The following is a 19,160-nucleotide window of genomic DNA, read 5'->3' on the forward strand; positions in this document are numbered from 1 at the left end:
GTTTTTGTCACTGTCAATGGCACTTATACCTGTTACTGCTTCACCGTCGAAGGGCCTATCCCTCTTCATTGTCCCTGCCAGTGACATCATCCTCAGTAACACAAAAAAAGTTTCTCAGACAGCCAGGAAAAAAGATGACAGCCACCACTCTTTTATGGCACGCTGGGGTCATTACTCTCCGGCTCTCATGCTACCAGGACATACTTCACCATATAAGGGTCAGCAATGCCATCGGCAATGCTTTTTATCACAGGGGTCAAGAATGAGGCTAAAGATGAAGGACCTACACCTCTGCACATAGCCCAAGCCAATTACATGTCAAGAATCAAGATGATGATGCTGCTGCTCAGGATGACCTTTGTCAAACAGGAGCAAAGGGAAACTAGAGTCTCAGGTCACCCTTACCTCTAGGGGGTAGGTGAATAATGATGGCTTTAAAAAGATCCTACTTAAGGTTGGGATTCAATACATATTATGGTTGCCATCACGACCAGGCGCCTCCAATGCTGCTTGTACCCGATTACCTAATCAGGGATTTGCAAATCATGATGCAAGACTTTTATTTTGGGTTCCCCACTAATCTAAGAGACCTCCAGCTATGTCCACAGCCCCACCATCACTGCCTTCTCTGTATCCCCATCACCTCAGCAACCATGTTTGCCATTAGGCACAGCTTTGAGCCATGCATGTCCACTTCTCTATTTCTAAACCTTCTGCATGGTCCTGAAAGGGCCCAGCAGTTTGTTCCCAGATCCAAATAAAGCAAGGGCTTTCACTACAGATTTTTTCTGGTCAAGAAGAAATTAGGAGAATTGTGTAATATTTGAGATCTGCACCGGTTGAACAAATACCTAAAAAAATGATGGTTTTGCATGGTAACTTTCTGAAATCTTCAGGTTGATTAACAAAGGAAAATTTACGACATGATTGGTGTTGCAAGATACCCGTTTTATATCCCTCTACATCCTAAACAATGCAAGTTCCTGGTGGCCAGCTGGTTTCCATTATCAATTCAAAGTCCTGACTGCCCTAAAATCTGCACCCAAATTTTCTCCACATTGCCGTCTACAATCCCCCCTCCGCTCTCCTCATGTGCACCAGTTGGGGCCCCGTTACATATATCCTGTGAAGGATTTTTAGTTGAACGAGTCGCAGACAAGCAGAAATCACCACCTCCCGTGGAGAGGCCACCGCCTCCCGCCATTCCTCATCATCAAGCACCAGGCCGTCACCCTCCCAACTCCCTCCCTCAAACGTAAGCACAACACCCTTCACCCAGAAATCTCCAATCTGGGAGATTCCGATAAGGTCCCATTTGTCAAACCCCTTAGTGGACCACAGATTGCCCAGTTGTTCCGAATCCCTCAAGGGAGTTGCCAAAGTGAGTTTCCGGTCCCATCCCAAGCTTTTATTGGCGACATGCCACACCTGGACTGCGGGTTTGGTCGGGCCAGTTAAGGGGTATTTCCTGGGGCTCGAGTACAGGACCCTGTGATAGCCACCGCCAGGTACCAGCCATCTGTCCATGGTGTAACCTGGATCATCAGGGCTGCGGTTGGTGCCATGATTGATAGTGGCCAAGTGGGAAGCCCAATAATATTTCCTAACATCGGGGAGACTTATTCCTCCATCATGCTAGTTTAGGACCAGCTTATTGAGGGCGATCCGGGGCCTCCCATCCCATAGCAACTCTCTTTGTAAGCTCTCGATTTCCCTGAAGTATCTCGCAGGGACCAGATCTGGCGAGTTTTGTAGGGCGTAAAGAACTCTGGGCAATGACATTATTTAAAATAGGGCAGCCCTGCCCAACAGTGAGAGTGGGAGCACCTTCCAGTTGCCAATATCACGCCTCAGTCTCAGCAAGGGTGGGAGCAGATTTCTCTCGAAGCGGAGCTTGGAGTCCGCGGTGACAAACATCCAAGGTAGCAAAAACCATCCTCGACCGTCTTTAGAGGGCAGTCCCTGGTTACAGAGGGGGGGGTCCCCATTAAGGACATACATGAGAGACTTTCTCCAATTAATCGAGTAGCCGGAGTAACTACCAAAGATCGTGAAGATGTCTAGTACTCACCTAAGGGACATTTTGGTGGAGGCTAGGTAAAGGAGTTGCACCCAAATTTTATTAAAGTGTATTGCACCTATGGAAGACGTTCTGAGATGGCAAAGTTGTCCCCTGCTTTAATGATTGGATGATCAAAGGCAAGCCATAGCACCTGGGTTTGATTTTTAGAAAAGTCTGCCTCTGTGTCTGCACAAAAAATGTGGTTGACCTTTACTGAAGAGAAATCCTCTTTGTATCCTTTTACTCGCCTCCTAATCCTAAAAGCAATTTTGCATGTGATGATAATGTCACTTTACATTCCCATTATACCATTCTGCCTCATGAGGCCAGTGCATAAGGATTTTGAAGAGCAACATGAACAAGTCCCCTATTTCATATAATTACACTTTTTCTGAAGGTGACCTTCGTGTAGTGGGTCCAGAGATTTAACTTCTCCATAGTCTTTCAGTTTCATGTGGAAGCCACTGATAACAGAAGAAGGAAGCGCATGTATCCAGGACTTATTAGCATGAGGGTGATACACAAATCAGGAGGCAATTTGTAGGGGCCTGTAAGCCTACTTTCCAAGAATTCAGGACTAGTTTGTCTTGATGGAGCCAGACCATGTTTAATTAGAAAACCTAAGTGTTCTAGTTCACCAATTAACAAGAGACAAACTCACCTGTTCTGTCGGAGATCTTAACACATAGAACAATTGGACTGATACTTTCAGAAGATTGATAAGTAAGTGTCATGAGTTAGAGTAGGATTCAAATGCAACTCATCAAGGTGTTCCAATACTAGGACAATCCGGAATTAGATCTCTTTGCCACAGAGATCAAGAGGAAATACTGGTTCTAGGCCATCAGATGTTGACAAACTAGGTCTAGTCGGTGGAATATTTTCCAAAAACCAAGTATGGAACATTTACTTATGTTTTCCAATAATTCACCTCATCCCACTGACCATTAGCCCGAAAAAAAAGAACTATTTATGTAAATATTATTTATATAGTGTGAACCTAGCCGAAAGGCAGCAGAGCACTGTACATGTTCAAAGAAAATTATAAAGTCAATGAGTAAGAGGAGAGAAAGCTGGATTGCGGAAGGTTAATTCATTGTGGTGTAGTGTTCATTAAGGAGGTGAGTTTTCAACTCTTTCCTAAATTGGAGAAGTGCTGGGATGGAACTGATTCCTGATGGATACAGGGATGTTGTTGCAGATCCTGGGTGCATATAGGGAAAAGGTCAGCTGTCCTGATTTTTCTTTTTTACACTTAGTCTGATGGTGTCCTGGCTCCAGATGTGCCAAGATCCACCAGAAATGGTGAGCTTGTCTGTAAGACAAGTGAGGGTACTGGTCTTAATAGCTCTGTAAACGTTGCAGCTGGTTTTGTAGATGATGCAGGCTAGCTAGGGGAGCCAATAGAATTCCATCAGGATGGGGTGATGTAATAATATTCCTTCAGGCCCTGGATGAGACAGACATGCTACAGCATGTAGGATGCCCCAAAGGGTTACCAGTGTGGAGACTGGGAGACCATGAAGTAGGGTATTATCACCATCTAGTTTCAACAGTTCGAGAACTTGAATAGTGGTTCTGAAGTTGCTTTCTGGACAAAATAGTTAGATTTTTTTTTTTAGAAGCGAGAGCTGGTTGCCAGCACGACAATGCCATATCACACCAGCCTGTCCAGGGCAGTACTTGTTCACAGTACCTATGTATCCGTTTGAAGTTTCCTACATTGCTCTCTGGACACGCCACCAGATATAGGGATCAGATCTTCAGTCACAAACCATCTCTGAGCTTGACGACATGGCTCTTGAACAGCCTTTTACTCATTCGCCTAGGCAGCAGCATGTCATCAAATTCGTCCTCAAGCAAGAGCATTGTTCACAAAGCCAAATGAAACCGCTTTCGTGCCTCATGCTCAACACAAGACCTGCTTTCGATATTGTCATAGCCATATCAGATATTATCTTACCTGCTACATCTGTCAAAATCAGGACTCCAGTACAGTTCTATGAGAGTTCATCTGCCAGCAATCTCTAGATTCTTGTGTTCCCCTGATACACTGTTTCTCTTCTGATAAAGGATTGTCAAGGAATTGTTCTTGGATTTAGCTGGGGTGTTCAACTAGTATATCACGCGTAATACAGTCCTATCTCAACTCATTAACAGGTCATTCAAGCCCAATCATTTGGCAGATCTCAAATATGTGTTCTTGCAAGTGGTGTTGCTGCTGGTACTCTCTTCAGTTAGTAGTCTTTTTCATTAAATAATCCTTCCATATAGTTCAGAGGCATAGAGTGAGTGACTGTGAACCAATTCCACGTCTGCTTCTAACGTTCCAGTGGATTTCATCGTAACGAACCAGTGCTATTGAAGTCCTTCTTCCAGAACCTCACACTGAAAGATCGCTGCATACAATCGATGCCTACAATCGATGCCTACAATTGTACATTAAAAGGAGGACACACTTAAGACTGAAAAATGTGCTTTCTGGTGGAAACTGCTAACAGAAGATTCATCACCCCAGTGGCCATGCTGGATCCGGACCTTTTTATAGCAGTGCTCCTGTGCGCCACCAGGTAGTGTCATGCGGCTCTGCGTTGAACTCATTCTACCCAGAAAGGGCCGGATCAGAGCCGCATATAGGCACCATCCCTACGCGCTGATGTCAGTCCCTTTGTTCCAAAGCTTCGAACACTGCTCCCCTTTCATCGGTTGATGAATTCCTTCCAAAACGTTTAGCTCCAGCAAATGATATTCCCACCAAAAACTACAGGGTTCAACCTGTGTTGTGACTTCCAGGAACAGATGTTGGTGACAGACCCACAGGAGGTTTGCCGATGGTGTTAGGGCTCGAGGCATAACTCCAAGTTGTGCAAAGAGTGCACCCTCATGCACCCGAACAAGATCCGGGACAGTGAAGTGAAGCTTTAGGTTACTGAACACCATAATAAGTCACTGACATAGCAGGGGCAGCTCCTCCGTTGGAGCGGAGGTGCGTCACCCCACTTAAATTATCCCAAAACCCCAGAGATGAAAAATAAAATGGTAATTCATTACCATTTTATTTTTCAACCCTCTTCCAAAACAGAGTGTCAGGACAGGGCGGGGCGAGGCAGGGAGGAGGGTGGGCTGTCTATGCACTGTTTAAAGTGCGCATGTCTCTTTCGCCGGCTATCGTAATCCAGGTAGGTTAGAGCAAGTGCAGGCCTCTAGAGCGCTGTTGAGCACTGAGTGAGTCCGCTCCCTCCAATCAGGGTGCTGCTGTCATTTTTTTTTATATCTTTATTGCATTTTTATCTTTCCTGTTACATAGGTACTAAGTATCAGCACATATTCCATTTATAACAACATCCTTGATATTATGTCGCAGTTACATCAATCCAATTATTTCAATCACAGAATTATGACATAGTGCATGTTAACTTCGCAGGGATTGTCGTGCGTTTGTAAAGTATCATAGGCAGTATCTGCTCCCAGTCCTGCCGTCTCATCATTAAGTAGCTGGACATATCAGTCAAATGCGCCCCTTCCGTATTGCAATCTATAGTACTTTACCTTGTCTGCCTCAGCTCCAATCAGGGTGCTGCTCTCATGCTGCATGAGAACAGTGCCAGGATTGGTAAAGGTAGTTGCAACATCCATTACCTGGAAGAAGAGGTATGGGGTGAAGGACGTTGTGTTCATCTACAGGTAGGTGTTAGTGGGTTTTTTAAATATTATTATAGCGTGCTTCTGTCCTCCCTCCCTGTAGCTGCCAGATGACACTGAGACCTAGTGTAAGTCCTGCTATAAATCGAGGGGATGGGCTAGGTCCTGATATCAAGGTTACTCCCACGACAAGCCCTCTTTGCGATCCCGGTGTCTGGTCATTCTAAATCGAAATCAACTGCCACCCTCTGTCCAAAGAAATGTTGGGAGGGCATCACAGTGCCAGACGACCTCGCCCCATTTACTGATCACAAAGCAGATTCCTCAAGTGGTCCTATTGCAAAACTTTCTGTATCACAGGTCGGGCCTTTAAAAAGGCCACGCTGCATATTTTTTACAGTATTCTGGTCACCTATGGTGTGCCTTCGGGCCCCAGGGATCCGCCTCAAATCGGGTTACTGCTAGACGATCCATCCTCTTTGCCATCTTTCCCTCAAACCCACCTTGGGTTCTCCACTGACTCTGGTACTGACTTCTATTCCATTTGCACCAGATCCTTCTACACCGACACTGGTCCTGACATCATCAGTGTTGGAGGTCTAGTTTTTACCTACTCTGTTGCCTGACCTCAATCCGAATCTGCTTCGACCCTGACGAGGTCACGCCTTGACTCTCCCCTGGCATACCGGGTCCCAAATGCTCCAACTCAGACAAAACACTTCCTCTTCCACAAGGCCTTCCTCAAAACCTTCATGAAATTGATTGTGCTTCGAGCGCATGAAAAGACTCAATCAGCAATGTTACATAAGCACACAGGGGTGGTGCCTATATGCAGCTCTGCTCCTTCACTTCCAGGGCAGAACGAGTTTGACGCAGAGTTGCACAACTATACCTAGTGGCGGGCGGGAGCACTGATGTAAAAAAAATAAAAAAATCCAGATCCAGTCTGGCATCTTTGGAATATTCTAAAGGTGAGGAATCTTCAGTTAGATAGAATATCCACCAGAAAAGTAAGTAACTTGTTCATTTGTTACTTTTTAACATTGCTGCAAGTCATCACCTCTTCAAACTAGAGCTTACAATGTGGATCACAGTTGCTATCACATTTTGCCACTCAAAATTACTGCACGCATACAGGCAGAGCGATAGCTCATTTGAGATGAAGCAGAAGCAGTAGCGGGTCTCTATTCTGGGGTTCCACTTGTGTACATTTGGTGGGTAGCCACATGAAAGAACCATCATTTCTACGCAAAACATTACTGTCTGGAATTGAAAACTGCGGGAGAATTATCACTGAGATGAGTACTATTTTACATCAGATTGAAGGGACATTTTATTTTTTCATTATTTGAAACAAATACAATATTCACAGAAACTACCTAATTTATATTTCAAAAGCAATCAACTTAATTTCCCATTTTATCTTTTTTCTACTATCCCAACAACAAAAGGATTATCTCGGACAAACTCTTCACCTCACAATCACATCACAAATTCCCTCACATTAATTGTAACACATTGTATTTGTCGACCACGCCTTTTCCCCCTTGAATACTTAACAATCTGTACATGGAGTACCACTTCATCATGCAGATCCTATGGTCTTCTGGTCTAAAATATGACCAAAGCTTTCATGTGTACTTTCAAGATGTCAGGTTGTGATTTGCCTTCTTTTTCAATGGTCCTAGTTTAGAGACGCTTTGAAAGAACACTTTCGTAATCCATCTAGGTCTTATTAAGCTAATTGCAGTATCCTAGGATTCCACAGACACCTATGTTCCTGGTTCAAAATGCAGATGAAGGAGAAACAAAAGCAAAAAAGCATATTTTAAAGTACAAAGATCCAATTTGCGATTCGGTAACCTTTTATTGAATCACAAATTGGGTGTGCGATTCGGTTTTAGGAAGAGTTGTGTTTAGGGCGTCCCTTCCTATTATCGAATCACAATGGTATGTATGAATGTTTTGCTACCGTAATGCGGTTGCAAAAATTAGCATTTTACCACCTACTTCAAGAAGGCGTTAACCCATTTGCAAATAGGGACCCCTTGCCCTTTGTGAATGTTTGAAAAAAAAAAATTTTAAGAGCCAGCAGTGATCCCACAGACCACTGCCTACTCTTAAAAAAAGAAAACTTTTCATTTTTCTTTTTGAAACACACCCCATTTTCCTTCAAGAAAAATGGCTGCATTACTTTCTTGAAAAGCAATCACAGCCATGGTGGTCTGCTGATCCCAGCAGGCCACCATCCTTGTGATTTTTGCAATTCCCAATGGGTCTCAAACGGAGACCTACTTCATGAGTAATAATGAGGTATGTCTGTTTGCGACCAACTGGGAATCGCAAAATTTGTCAAAGACACATTTGTACATTGGTATTTGCAATTACCAAATAGCGAATCACAAAAATTCGCTATTTGGGAATCGCAAAGCATTCCTTACATACATCTGGCCCCTAGTAACGTACTAAACCCAATTACGATTTAGAAACGTTTTCAGAATCGGTAAATTGGTTAAATCAACATTAGGGATTCGCCGTTTGGAAGGGGCCTGTTAAAGGCATCCCTTACAAATACGATTTCTTAACATAAGCATTAATGTTTTGCGACAAATACGGTTGCAAAACATTAATACTTTACTAATTTAAAATTTGTGGTAAGCAATTTGCAAATGTGAAGGGGTCCCAGGGACCCTTTCTCTTTGTGAATGTTGACAAAACATTTTTAAGAGTAGGGAAGGATCCCTGCCTACCCTTAAAAATGTTACCTTAACTTTTCTTTTTTCAAACGCATCCCATTTTCCTTTAAGGAAAATGGGTTGTATTTAAACAAATTAAAAAGCTCTATTTAAAAGCAGTGACATACATGGTGGTGTGCTGACTTTAGCAGGCCACCATACCTGTGATAGCTGCAATTAACGACTTACCTCTTTAATATTCATGAGGTAGATTGACTTGTAACCCACTAGTACATAGGTTGGTTCACAAAAAAGCTTATTGGTCGCGAAAAATACTGATCGCAAATTGCGACCGGTATTTTTTTATCAGTGCTTCATACATCTAGCCCACAGTTCCTTCACTGGCTATGCTTGAACAGCACAACCAAAGTCGAACTGTAAATCAAAATAGGGAGACAAACTTTTCAATTCCCTGTTTTTGTTTGTTAGTTCTCTATGGAAATCTGGAATACTGACATAGAGGAGTTACACAAAGAAATGCCTCTTTATTGGATAGTGCAGTTACATAAGGAGTTACCGCTGAGTTGAGCAGAGTTTGAACAGCACCCCGTGGAAATGCCGGCAGGATTTAAGCATCCAGTCAACTTTGTGTCCCCACCATTCACTGTGGCCGGTCTCTAGCTGAACTCCCTGCCTTACATTGACATCTCCCAACAAAAGACTGGTAAAATAGCAGCGGGGCAGTGGCAGCTCTGGTCTACATTGTTTTAATTAGGAGAGGATTACACCTCAGGAGAGGTAGACTCGGATGCCTCCAAATTATGTCTGCCAGTGGCGAGGCAGGTAGTGGGGAGAAAGTGCAGCCAGAGTATTGGAGATGCTGACACCTGCGCCCACTCGTTTCTCTGTCGTTTGTGGGATTGGTAATAATGTTAAACAGATGGTATAGCTCAACTATGTATTTAAAGAGTGCAATATTTCTCTTTCCCCCTCTTCTAAATGCCTGTGTTTGTCAATCAGTGTGTTCAATATAACACCCTATAAATATATCTATATGCCTTTATATTTTTCTTTTAGGCAGTTGACACTTTAAAAATGTTTGAGAAAAAGGACAGCAGAGTTAAAAGTGCCGCTGCCACAAATCTTTCGTTCCTTTATTTCTTGGTAAGTGTCTTTTGTAAAATGGCTTATGCTTTTCCTAGTGATAAATGTAATGATCACTGGGTTGGCAATGTGCAGTTTCTGTGTTTAGAATAACTTTTGCACTGCTCACAATAGTGTTCCTTTTTCCTTCACTATGTTGAGATAATCTGAAAGAAATAGTGCTGGGTTTTAGGATTTAATAGTCAAAATTATTTGATTTTGAAGTTTTTTAAGGTGATACAAAAGTACAAATTTGAAGACCCCCCTTGATTAGTTTCAATGAAAGACCACGTACATGACCCTAAATTCATGAATCATTCGCAGTCTACATATGAGTGGTGCAAGTATCATACTTGCAGGTGGAGATACCTTTTATTATTAAAAAGTAGATTGAAGTTTTAGTTTTCTTTCTTTTAGCAGTTTTTTACTTCCACAGGTAAACCCTTGGTAAAAGGTACCCTGGGTACCAAGGGCACTTTGACCAAGGATGTTCTGTAAGGGCTACAGCACCTATTGTGCCACCCTTAGAGGCCCTACACCTAAACACCCACACACTACCATTGCAGGCTGTGTGTTTTGGTGCAGAGAAAAGTGAAGAGTCGACATGGCACACATCCCTGTGTGCAAAGCCTTCAACCCACTGCCTGAGGTCTAGGTAAGCCACCCCTCTAGCAGGGTGCACTAGCCCTCAGGTAAGGGTGCAGTGGTATGAGCCCTGTACCCCTACAGTGTCTAAGTCCATTCTTAGACATTGTAAGTGTAGTAAAGCCATATAGAGTATATGGTATAAGAGTTGGTCATTACGAACTCCACAGCTCTATAATGACTTTATTAAAAACTAGGACGTTTCGTAGCAAACGTCTCAGAACATTAAACCCACAGTGATGCCAGTGTGGGATTTAATGTGAAATGCACTCAGAGGGCATCTTAGAGTTGCCCCTTGAAAAACGACCAGCCCTGGTGTGGTTCCTGAATAGCTGCCCACCATTTGCCACCACCAGACAGGTTTATGGACCCCTGGATAGAGATCCTCCGTTCTCTGGGTCCAGAAACAAAGCCCATCCTGGGCAGAGGTGTCATGCCTCCTGGGGTAGGGATGGGCTGTGTCCACAAAGGAGAAGATTCAAAGGCCTGCCACCTTTGGAAGCTGTCCTTGCTTTTTGCTGCTCCCAGCAACTGGCTCCCATGGGTTCTGCCCCTCATTTTGGGCAGGGAAATTTTCAGGAAAACCAAGCTAGCAAAAGTGGTTCGCCCACCTTTATGAACCCTACCAAGACGACTCCTGCAGCCTCAACCTAAAGGGTCCCCCCGACCGTGACCGGAGCTGTTAGAGAAACCCGACGCCAAAAGACACCCCTGCACCCGACACCCCACGGCCTTGGGTGGCCCAACCGACCGTGTCCAGGCATCCCCCAAGAACCCAACTTACCTCTCCAGCCTTCAGGAAGTCTCCCTACCCAAGCCTGCAGCAACTTTGCCTAACCAAATGTCTCCATTGGAAACCACAGGGCCCCAACATCTTCTTGGCTCCCGGCCACCCCTTTGCTAACCGTTGGCCACTGCAGTGCTGACCTTAACCCCAGGAGCTTTGCTCACACACCCAGGTGGCCTGCTCACAAGCAGCCCCTAACCGAAGGCCCCCTAGCCCATTGGCTAACATTGGGCCCCTGCACTCTACACCCGGCCGCCCCAGTGCCGCTGGTGGTGCAATTTGAATGCCTATCTAGACCTTGGGGAACCTTGGTCCTCACCCCCAAAACTCCCACTCGTAAGTCGAATACTTACCTGTGAAAACGATAACCATTTTTCTCCCATGGGGATCAACGTTATGTGTTTTTTACCCTAAAAATGTTCTCTTTTGAACGGATGTTCGTATGGAGAAAGAGTAACTAAACTGCAAAGCTTTAATAGTCTTACTTACCTTGTATTGTGAGATCCCTCGGTATGGTCTTGAGGCAAACCACCCCAAGTAGTCGATGTAATCTGGCTTGGCTACTGCAGGGGCTGTAGTAGTCCTAAGTGGAATTGCTTCAGGGTACCTAGTAACATGATCCACTACTACTAGAATGAATTTGTTCCCTGAGGCTGTGGGAGGTTCAAGTGGACCCACAATGTCCACTCCTACCCTTTCAAAGGGCACCCCCACCACTGGTAGTGGGACCAGGGGGGCCTTTGGGTGGCCACCTGTCTTGCCACTGGCTTGACAGGTAACACAGGAGCTGACAAACTCCTTCACCTTTTGGTGCATCTGGGGCCAGTAAAAGTGACTAACTAGCCTTTCCCAAGTTTTGGATTGCCCCAGATGTCCAGCTAGGGGGATGTCATGAGCCAAAGTTAGGAGGAACTCCCTGTACTTCTGTGACACTACCACCCTCCTGGTGGTTCCAGGAGTGGGGTCTCTTGCCTCAGCATACAGTAATCCCTCTTCCCAATAAGCTCTGTGGGTACCACTGACATCTCCCTTTGCTTCTGAAGCAGCTTGCTGCATCAGGCTTTCAAGAGTGGTACAGTCTCGCTGACCCTGGCACAGCTCTTCCCTAGAGGGTCCCCCTGGGCCCAAGAGTTCAACCTGGAAAGGGTCAAGCTCCATGGGCTCAGTTCCCTCAGGGGTTTCTAAGTCCTCTCCCTGTGGAGAGGGCTCCTGAGCGTTCTGCTGTACAGAAGCTGGTTCTCCAGTCTTCTTACCTTTTCTCTTGGTTGGTTCTGCCATTGTTTCAGGTTCCAGACCTACTTTTTCACCCTTCCTCTTGCTCTGTGCTCTGGTTTGCACACACACCAATTCAGGGATGCCCAGCATGGCTGCATGGGCTTTCAGCTCAACCTCAGCCCAGGCTGAGGTTTCCAGATCATTTCCTAGCAGACATGCAGCTGGCAACTTTGGAGAGACCACTACCCGTTTCAGGCCAGTAACCCCCCCAGCCTAATGTCACCATGGCCATGGGATGACTAGTGGTGACACTGTCAGCATTGGTGACTGGGTAAGTTTTCCCAATCAAATATTGCTCAGGGGAAAGCAGTGTGTCTTTCACCATAGTGGCACTGGCACCTGTGTCCCTCAGAGCTTCTACCCTAGTTCCATTCACCCAGGGGTACTGCAAATATTTCTTTAAGTTGGGTGGCCACACAGCTACAGTGGCAAACTCCACTTCCCCCACTGAGACTAGACTTGCCTCAGTGTGTTCCCAGATTTACACTTCTGATCCCATCTGTACACTTTCTACCCCAGGAGTAGCTGTACTGGGTGCCTTAGGGGCTTTGTTGTGGGGGCAAGATTTATCTACAGTTAGGTGTCTTGACCTCTTACAGTTATTACACCAGGCCTTTAAGGGATCAAAGTTCTTCCCCATATAGGGTTGAGGCACATAGGGAGTAGTTTGGGTCCCACCCTCCTGAACAGATTTTTGGGACCCTTTGGAAGACTCAGACTTTTTATCTTGGGGATTCTCACCACCTTTCCCCTGGGGAGGTTTTGTGACCACCTTTTTCTGGTCACCCCCAGTGGCTGTCTTAGTCAACCTAGTCTTGACCCAGTGGTCTGCCTTCTTTCCCAATTCTTGGGGAGAAATTAGACCTAGGTCTACCAAATGCTGATGCAACTTTTCATTTGTGCAATTACTTAATATATGTTCCTTCATGAACAAATTGTGCAATCCAGTAAAATCATGCACACCATGTCCAGCTAACCAACCATCCAGTGTCTTTACTGAGAAGTCTACGAAGTCAATCCAGGACTGGGTCTAGGTTTTGTGAGCCCCCCCTGAATCTAATTCTATACTCCTCAGTGGTGAATCCAAATCCCTCAATCAGAGTCTTCCTCATGAGGTCATAGGATCCTGCCTCTGGCCCTGAGAGGGTCAGAAGCCTGTCTCTGAAGTTACCAGAGAACAGTTCCCACAGGAGTGCCCCACCAGAGAGGTGTCTTTACTCTTCTTATTTCACAAGCCCTCTCAAAGGCTGTGAACAATTTGGTGATGTCATCACCTTCCTCAAATTTAGGGACAATCCCTTTTGGGGATTTTAGGATCAGAGGTTTCCTCCCTATCCTTGTTTTTATTATTGCTGCCACCATTGATGGGTGCTAAACCCATCTCTCTCCTTTCTTTTTCTAGAGCCAGGCGCCTGGACTCTAGATCCAACCTTTTGGTCAGCCTTGCTAAAAGGCTGTCCTCTTCACTGGTGGTTCCCCCAGTGATCTCTCTGGTACCTGGTTCACCTGTGTGAACTCTAGGTTCCCAGATGCTAATTCTTGGATTCAAGGGTATGAGGGCCCTTTCCTCCCTAGGGAATAGTGTAGGGGGGTTATTATCCTCCTCTTCTTCCTTTTCCTCATCTGACTGGTCATCACCATGTTCAGATGGGTGGTCCTTAGCATACTCAGCCAAGAGCTCCTGGAGCCCTAGTTTGGTTGGATGCAGGCCCATTGGTACATTTTTAATTTTGCATAGGGAACTCAATTCCTTGAAAGTGTAAGTAAGGTGTGAGGTTGAGCTCCTCCACCAGGTCCATGTTATTATTTTCACTAAAAGCTGGGTTTGTTTGACTCATTCTAACCTGACAGTTCTAATCCTCTACCCTGACTATAGTGACTTTTATTTTTCTAAAATTCTAATGGGACTTAAGCAAGGCCCTGACAAGACTTTTAGTATTTTGGAAAAGACCAATCAGACTTCTAAAGGCAATTTTAAGAGTTCTGTTGAGTGATCAGATGGTAACCAAGTAGTCCAACAAATGCAAGTTTTTATCCCACCGCTGATCCACCAATGTGAGAAAGTGGCTCTGTATATACTGTTCCCAAATAGGTACAGTGTGTACAGAGTCCACATTCCCCAGAGGTTTGGCAGAGGATAAAGTTAGATATAACCTTACTCTCTAAAGTGGTAGCTTGGTCGAGCAGTAAGGCAGTATCAGAGGACAGTGTAAAGCATTTGTTGTACACACTCAGTCAGCAAATGGTCTCACACACTCAAGACTGAACTCCAGGCCAATGGTTTATATAAAAAATATATGGTTGTTTTATTTTAGAACCAACAATAGGTATCAAAATATACTTTCTCAGAATGAGAGGCTTTAGTTAAATACTTTTGCAATATGCAATTGACTTTTGTAGGTAATAGTTACAGGTTGTTGCAATAGGCAACACAATTTCAAACACAATAATACATTGAGCTCAATGTGAATTTTAAGTTATTTGCAATAGATTACTTTCAGGATTACTTTTCTAATTCCAGGACTGAATCCTAGATTCAGTCCTGGGGCAGGTCTTGGAAACAAGTGAGTAAATTCCTTTTAGTTACTGTTGTGGTTTTTAGGCAATATTTTGCTATTTTAAAAGTTGACACTTAGAAGAAATTTCATAGAAAAACAGTCAATGATTCCCTATGGGAGAAAATTCAAGTTACAGGTAAAGTATGTTCTCGTTATTTTTGTAATCCAGGGCTGGGCTCCTAGGCTCAGTACTGGGACCTCTATCTAAAACAGGTAAGTAATTACGTTTTCACAGTTGGTACGATTTTTAAAGAATATTTGTAGTTTGCAAAAATCGACACTTAGAAGAAATTTCACAGAAAAACAGTCAATGATTTCCTATGGAAGAAAATTTGGTTAGTGGTAAGTACAGTTGTGAGTACTTTTCAGGGTCAGTGCTGGGCACCAAGATCCAGCACTGGGATCTCTCCTAATAGCAGGTGAGTATTTCCGTTTTCGTTACTCGGGTAATTTTAGGTGTATATTTTAAGTTTTAGAAACTCCACATTTCAGAAGAAACAAGTCAAAGTTACCCTATGGAAGAAAATTGGGTTATCGGCTTTTGGGTAAGTACTCGACTGGCAGAGTTAAGGTTCTGGGCACAGACTCAGGGGTCTCCCAGAGTCAGGATGGTTCAGTTGTTACACCCTCAGCGGCACTGGGGCGGCCAGGTGCAGAGTGAGTTAGGCCCAATGTTATCCTATGGGAGGCAGGGGGGCCTTGGTTGGTGGCTGCTGACTAGCAGGCCACGCGGCTGTGGGAGCTGAGCTCCTGGTCACTTGCTCAGGGCAAATGGGGAAGTAGGTAGGAGTAGATGTTACACTGCCAGGGCCACTCGGGCGGCTGGGTGCAGGGTGCTTTTGAGCTTTCGGGCGCTCAATGGATTTCAATGGGAAAGCTCCAGGACGAACAAAGGCTGCAAGCTCGGGGATGAAGATTCTTCAGGTGCCACCACCACTTTGTTAGGTAAGTTGGGTAGTTGGAGGATAGGTAGGTACCCAGGAGTCTCGTACAGGGGGCCGCAGGGCGCCGGTGTAGGGGTGCCTTTTGGTGTTGGGGGGGGGGTCCCTGGTTCTGAGGCTGCAGGTGTCGTCAGGAGCGTCGAGGTGAGTCCTTGGGTACCGGATTTGGGGTCACAGTCGCCGGGGGACGTCCTCGGGGTCTTTGTCCATTCCGGCACAGGCCAGGCTTGGCGGGTGCAGAGTGTGCAGGGTTTGCAGTACCGGGCTGATGCCAGGGGTTAGAAACTTGCTTTGAGCAGAGCCACTGCTCATGGGAGACCCAGATGCTCAGAGTCACAAGGTAGCCAGGCGCTCCGTGGTTTGTGAGGTTTCTGGCCACAAGAGGTGCCTGGAATTAAGCAGGAGCAGGTTCGAGGGTCGACAGGCCGGTAGGGCTGGGGCCAAAGCAGTTGGTGTCTTCCTCTTCTTAGCAGCTGCACGGCAGGTCTTCTTTCTTCTTGCTCTTCTTTGCTTTTTCGGAATCTGGAATCTGGAAAAGGAAGGTTCAGGGTGCCTCTAAATACTAGATTTAGGGGCGTTACAGGTAGGTAAAGGGCAGGGACCCATTGGTACACCCCCTATCATGCCACTCTCCTGTGGGAGGGGGGCGGTAGCCTAGTCCTGATTGGGCAGGGCCTCCCATCTTCAAGACGGCGAGCGCCCGGAGATATGCTTCACCTCGCCTCCCCCACCTGAGGGGTGGGGTTGGCAGGCTGGCACATCCCCTGTCCTTACTTGGGATTTCCGGCCATCTTCCCGCCAGAGTGGGGGTCAGAACCGGTGGGGGCCAGTTTGCTGGGTACAGCAAGTGGCCTGGAGAAGCTCACAGAGGCGGCATGCCTTTGAAGCTTCCCCCTGCCCATCCTGGGGGTGGAGACCTAGCACCTTGCCCAGGATGTGCATTGTTGCAGGCCCAGGAGAGCGGGGGCTCTCCACCCAGAGGTCCAGCAACATGTCCGCTGTGTGGCAGCCTAGGCAGCTTCCCAGACCAGACGTGGATTGTAGGTTAGGTTTCAGGGGGCATCTCTAAGATGCCCTCTGTGGGGCTTTGTACATTAAATCCCACACTGGCATCAGTGCAGGTTTAATGTGCTGAGAAGTTTGATACCAAACTTCTCAGTCTTCAGTGTTGCCATTATGGTGCTGTGGAGTTCGTGTTTGTCGAGCTCTCAGCACCACATACTCTTAAATGGCAGGTCCATTCCTGGGCACTTACAGTGCCCAGGAATGGACCTGGGTACTGTAGGGGCACAGGGCTCATGCTCCTGTGCCCACACCACTGGCATAGTGCACCCAGCTAGAGGGGTGGCTGATGTATGCCAGGGGGGAAACATCCTTTACCACGCAACCATTACAACGCGGTATGGTTACATCGTGGTTTTTACAACGAAAGTCGTTACACCGACTTGCACTGGAGGGCGCTCTAGACTAAGGAATAGTGTGAATTACTATTCCAACACCTTCCCTACTGTACGTAGACTGGAGTTGGAAGAGTAATTCACACTATTCCTAAATCCAGCGCCCTCCAACGCAAGTCGATGTAACGACTTGCGTTGTCAAAACCGCGATGTAACATACCGCGTTGTGATGGTACGCGTTGTATCATCATACATCCATGCCAGGTTATTGTAGGTTGTGGGCATGGCACACAGGGATGTGTGCCATGTCGACTCTTTGTTTTGCCTTGTACCCAGACACTCAGCCTGCGAGGGCAGTGTGGTTGTGTTAGGGTACAGGGCCTCTAAGGGTGGCACAATAAGTGCTGCAGCCCTTAGAGGCCTTCCCTTGTCACAAGGCCCTGGGTACCTAGGGTACCATTTACCAGGGGCTGACAGGTGGCCAGGGTTTGCCAATTTGGGATTTGGGGTTTTAGGGAGGGAACATAGGCCCTGGGCACCTGATTGGCAGGAGTCCAGGGCACACTCAGTGAAAGTACATTCAGCAATTCAGCAAAAAGTGGGGGCATACCATGCAAGAAAGATGGCCATTTCTCACATGCTCTTTCTGTTCCAAAGCCCCTGCCCTCTCGAATGCACTACCTCTCTCCATCAAGAGCACTCAGAATCATTGGGCCTTCAGAAAAGCCTTGAAGACCTGGCTAATCTCCACCTTATTTCTCTGCCTGTTCTCTTGCCGGCTATTCTAAGACTTGCGCTGGGACACCCCGTTGCTGGGGCAGCCACGCGCTTTACAAATATTCTAACATAACATTAACATAAGATGACTTAACATAGCATAGCATAACCCTGAGGTCTAGGTAAGCCACCTCTCTAGCAGGGTGCACTAGGCATCAGATGAGGGTGCAGTGACATGAGCCCTGTACCTCTACAGTGTCCTTTTTTAAACATTGTAAGTTTAGTTAAGCCATAAAGTATATATGGTCTGGGAGTTCGTCATTACTAACTACACAGCTCCCTAATGGATTTACAAAAAACTAGGAAGTTTGGTAGCAAACCTCTCAGTACATTAAACCCACACTGATGCCAGTGTGGTATTTAATGTAAAATGCAATGAGTGAGCATCTTAGAGATGCTCCCTGAAAAACAACCAGCCCTGGTGTGGTTCCTGAATGGCTGTCCGCCATTTGCCACCACCAGACAGGATTCTGGACCCCTGGGTAGACAGCCTCCATTCTCGTGGTCCAGAAACCAAGCCCATACTGGGCAGACGTTGCATGCCTCCTCCCCCCCAGTATGGACTGGGTTCATGAAGAGAAGCTTCAAAAACCTGCCACCTGTGGAAGCTGTCCCTGCTTTCTGCTGCCCCCAGCAACTGGCTCCCACCGGTTCTGCCCCCCACTGTGGGACAGAGATTCGGCGGGAAAACCAAGCTAGGAAGAGAGGTGTGCCCACTTTTGCCAACCTCATCCCTCAGTTGGGGGAGGTTAGTGAAGCCCACATCTCACTCTCCTCCTCCTTGAAGATGAGGGGACTCAGCCAATTAAGGAGAGCTCGTGCCCCCTCCCACTGGAGGGTGGCATAATAAGAGGTGTACCCATCCTTAGGCAGGGACCCATTGGTCCCCGCCTGCACACCCCTTTAACGCCCCTAAATTTAGTACTTAATGGAACCCTTAACCTTGCCTCCTCAGATTCGAGGAAGAAAGAAGGACAGAAGAGCTGTGCTGACCCAGGAAGAAGAGGACACCGACTGATTTTTCTGCAGCCCTACTGGCCTGTCCCGTCTATGAACTGCCTCCAGCGAGAACCCCGGCGAGTACAGCAGCCAGCAATCACCAGAGCCCAGAGGACCTGCTTCCACTCAACTAAATGACTCTGTCTCCTGTGACTACTGGATGTGCTCAAGCCAAGACTCGCCCACAGAATCCGGATCCAGGCGGCTCTGCAACTCTGCACCACTCTGCATCCGAACCCAATGGACCGAGTTTGAGTGG

The 19,160-nt window shown here is 46.4% G+C and overlaps 1 protein-coding gene across 3 annotated transcripts in view; it reads left to right on the forward strand.

Moving 5' to 3' along the window:
• IFT88 (intraflagellar transport 88) overlaps positions 1-19,160 on the forward strand; it is a 537,246-nt gene that overhangs the window by 220,787 nt on the left and 297,299 nt on the right. For all 3 annotated transcript variants that reach the window (XM_085621562.1, XM_085621564.1, XM_085621563.1), the window contains exon 16: positions 9,457-9,543. In XM_085621562.1, coding sequence (XP_085477688.1) covers positions 9,457-9,543 — 87 coding nt within the window. The remainder of the gene's footprint in view (positions 1-9,456; positions 9,544-19,160) is intronic.

Source organism: Triturus cristatus, chromosome 8 (genome assembly GCF_964204655.1).
Source record: "Triturus cristatus chromosome 8, aTriCri1.1, whole genome shotgun sequence".
Classification (NCBI taxonomy): domain Eukaryota; kingdom Metazoa; phylum Chordata; class Amphibia; order Caudata; family Salamandridae; genus Triturus; species Triturus cristatus.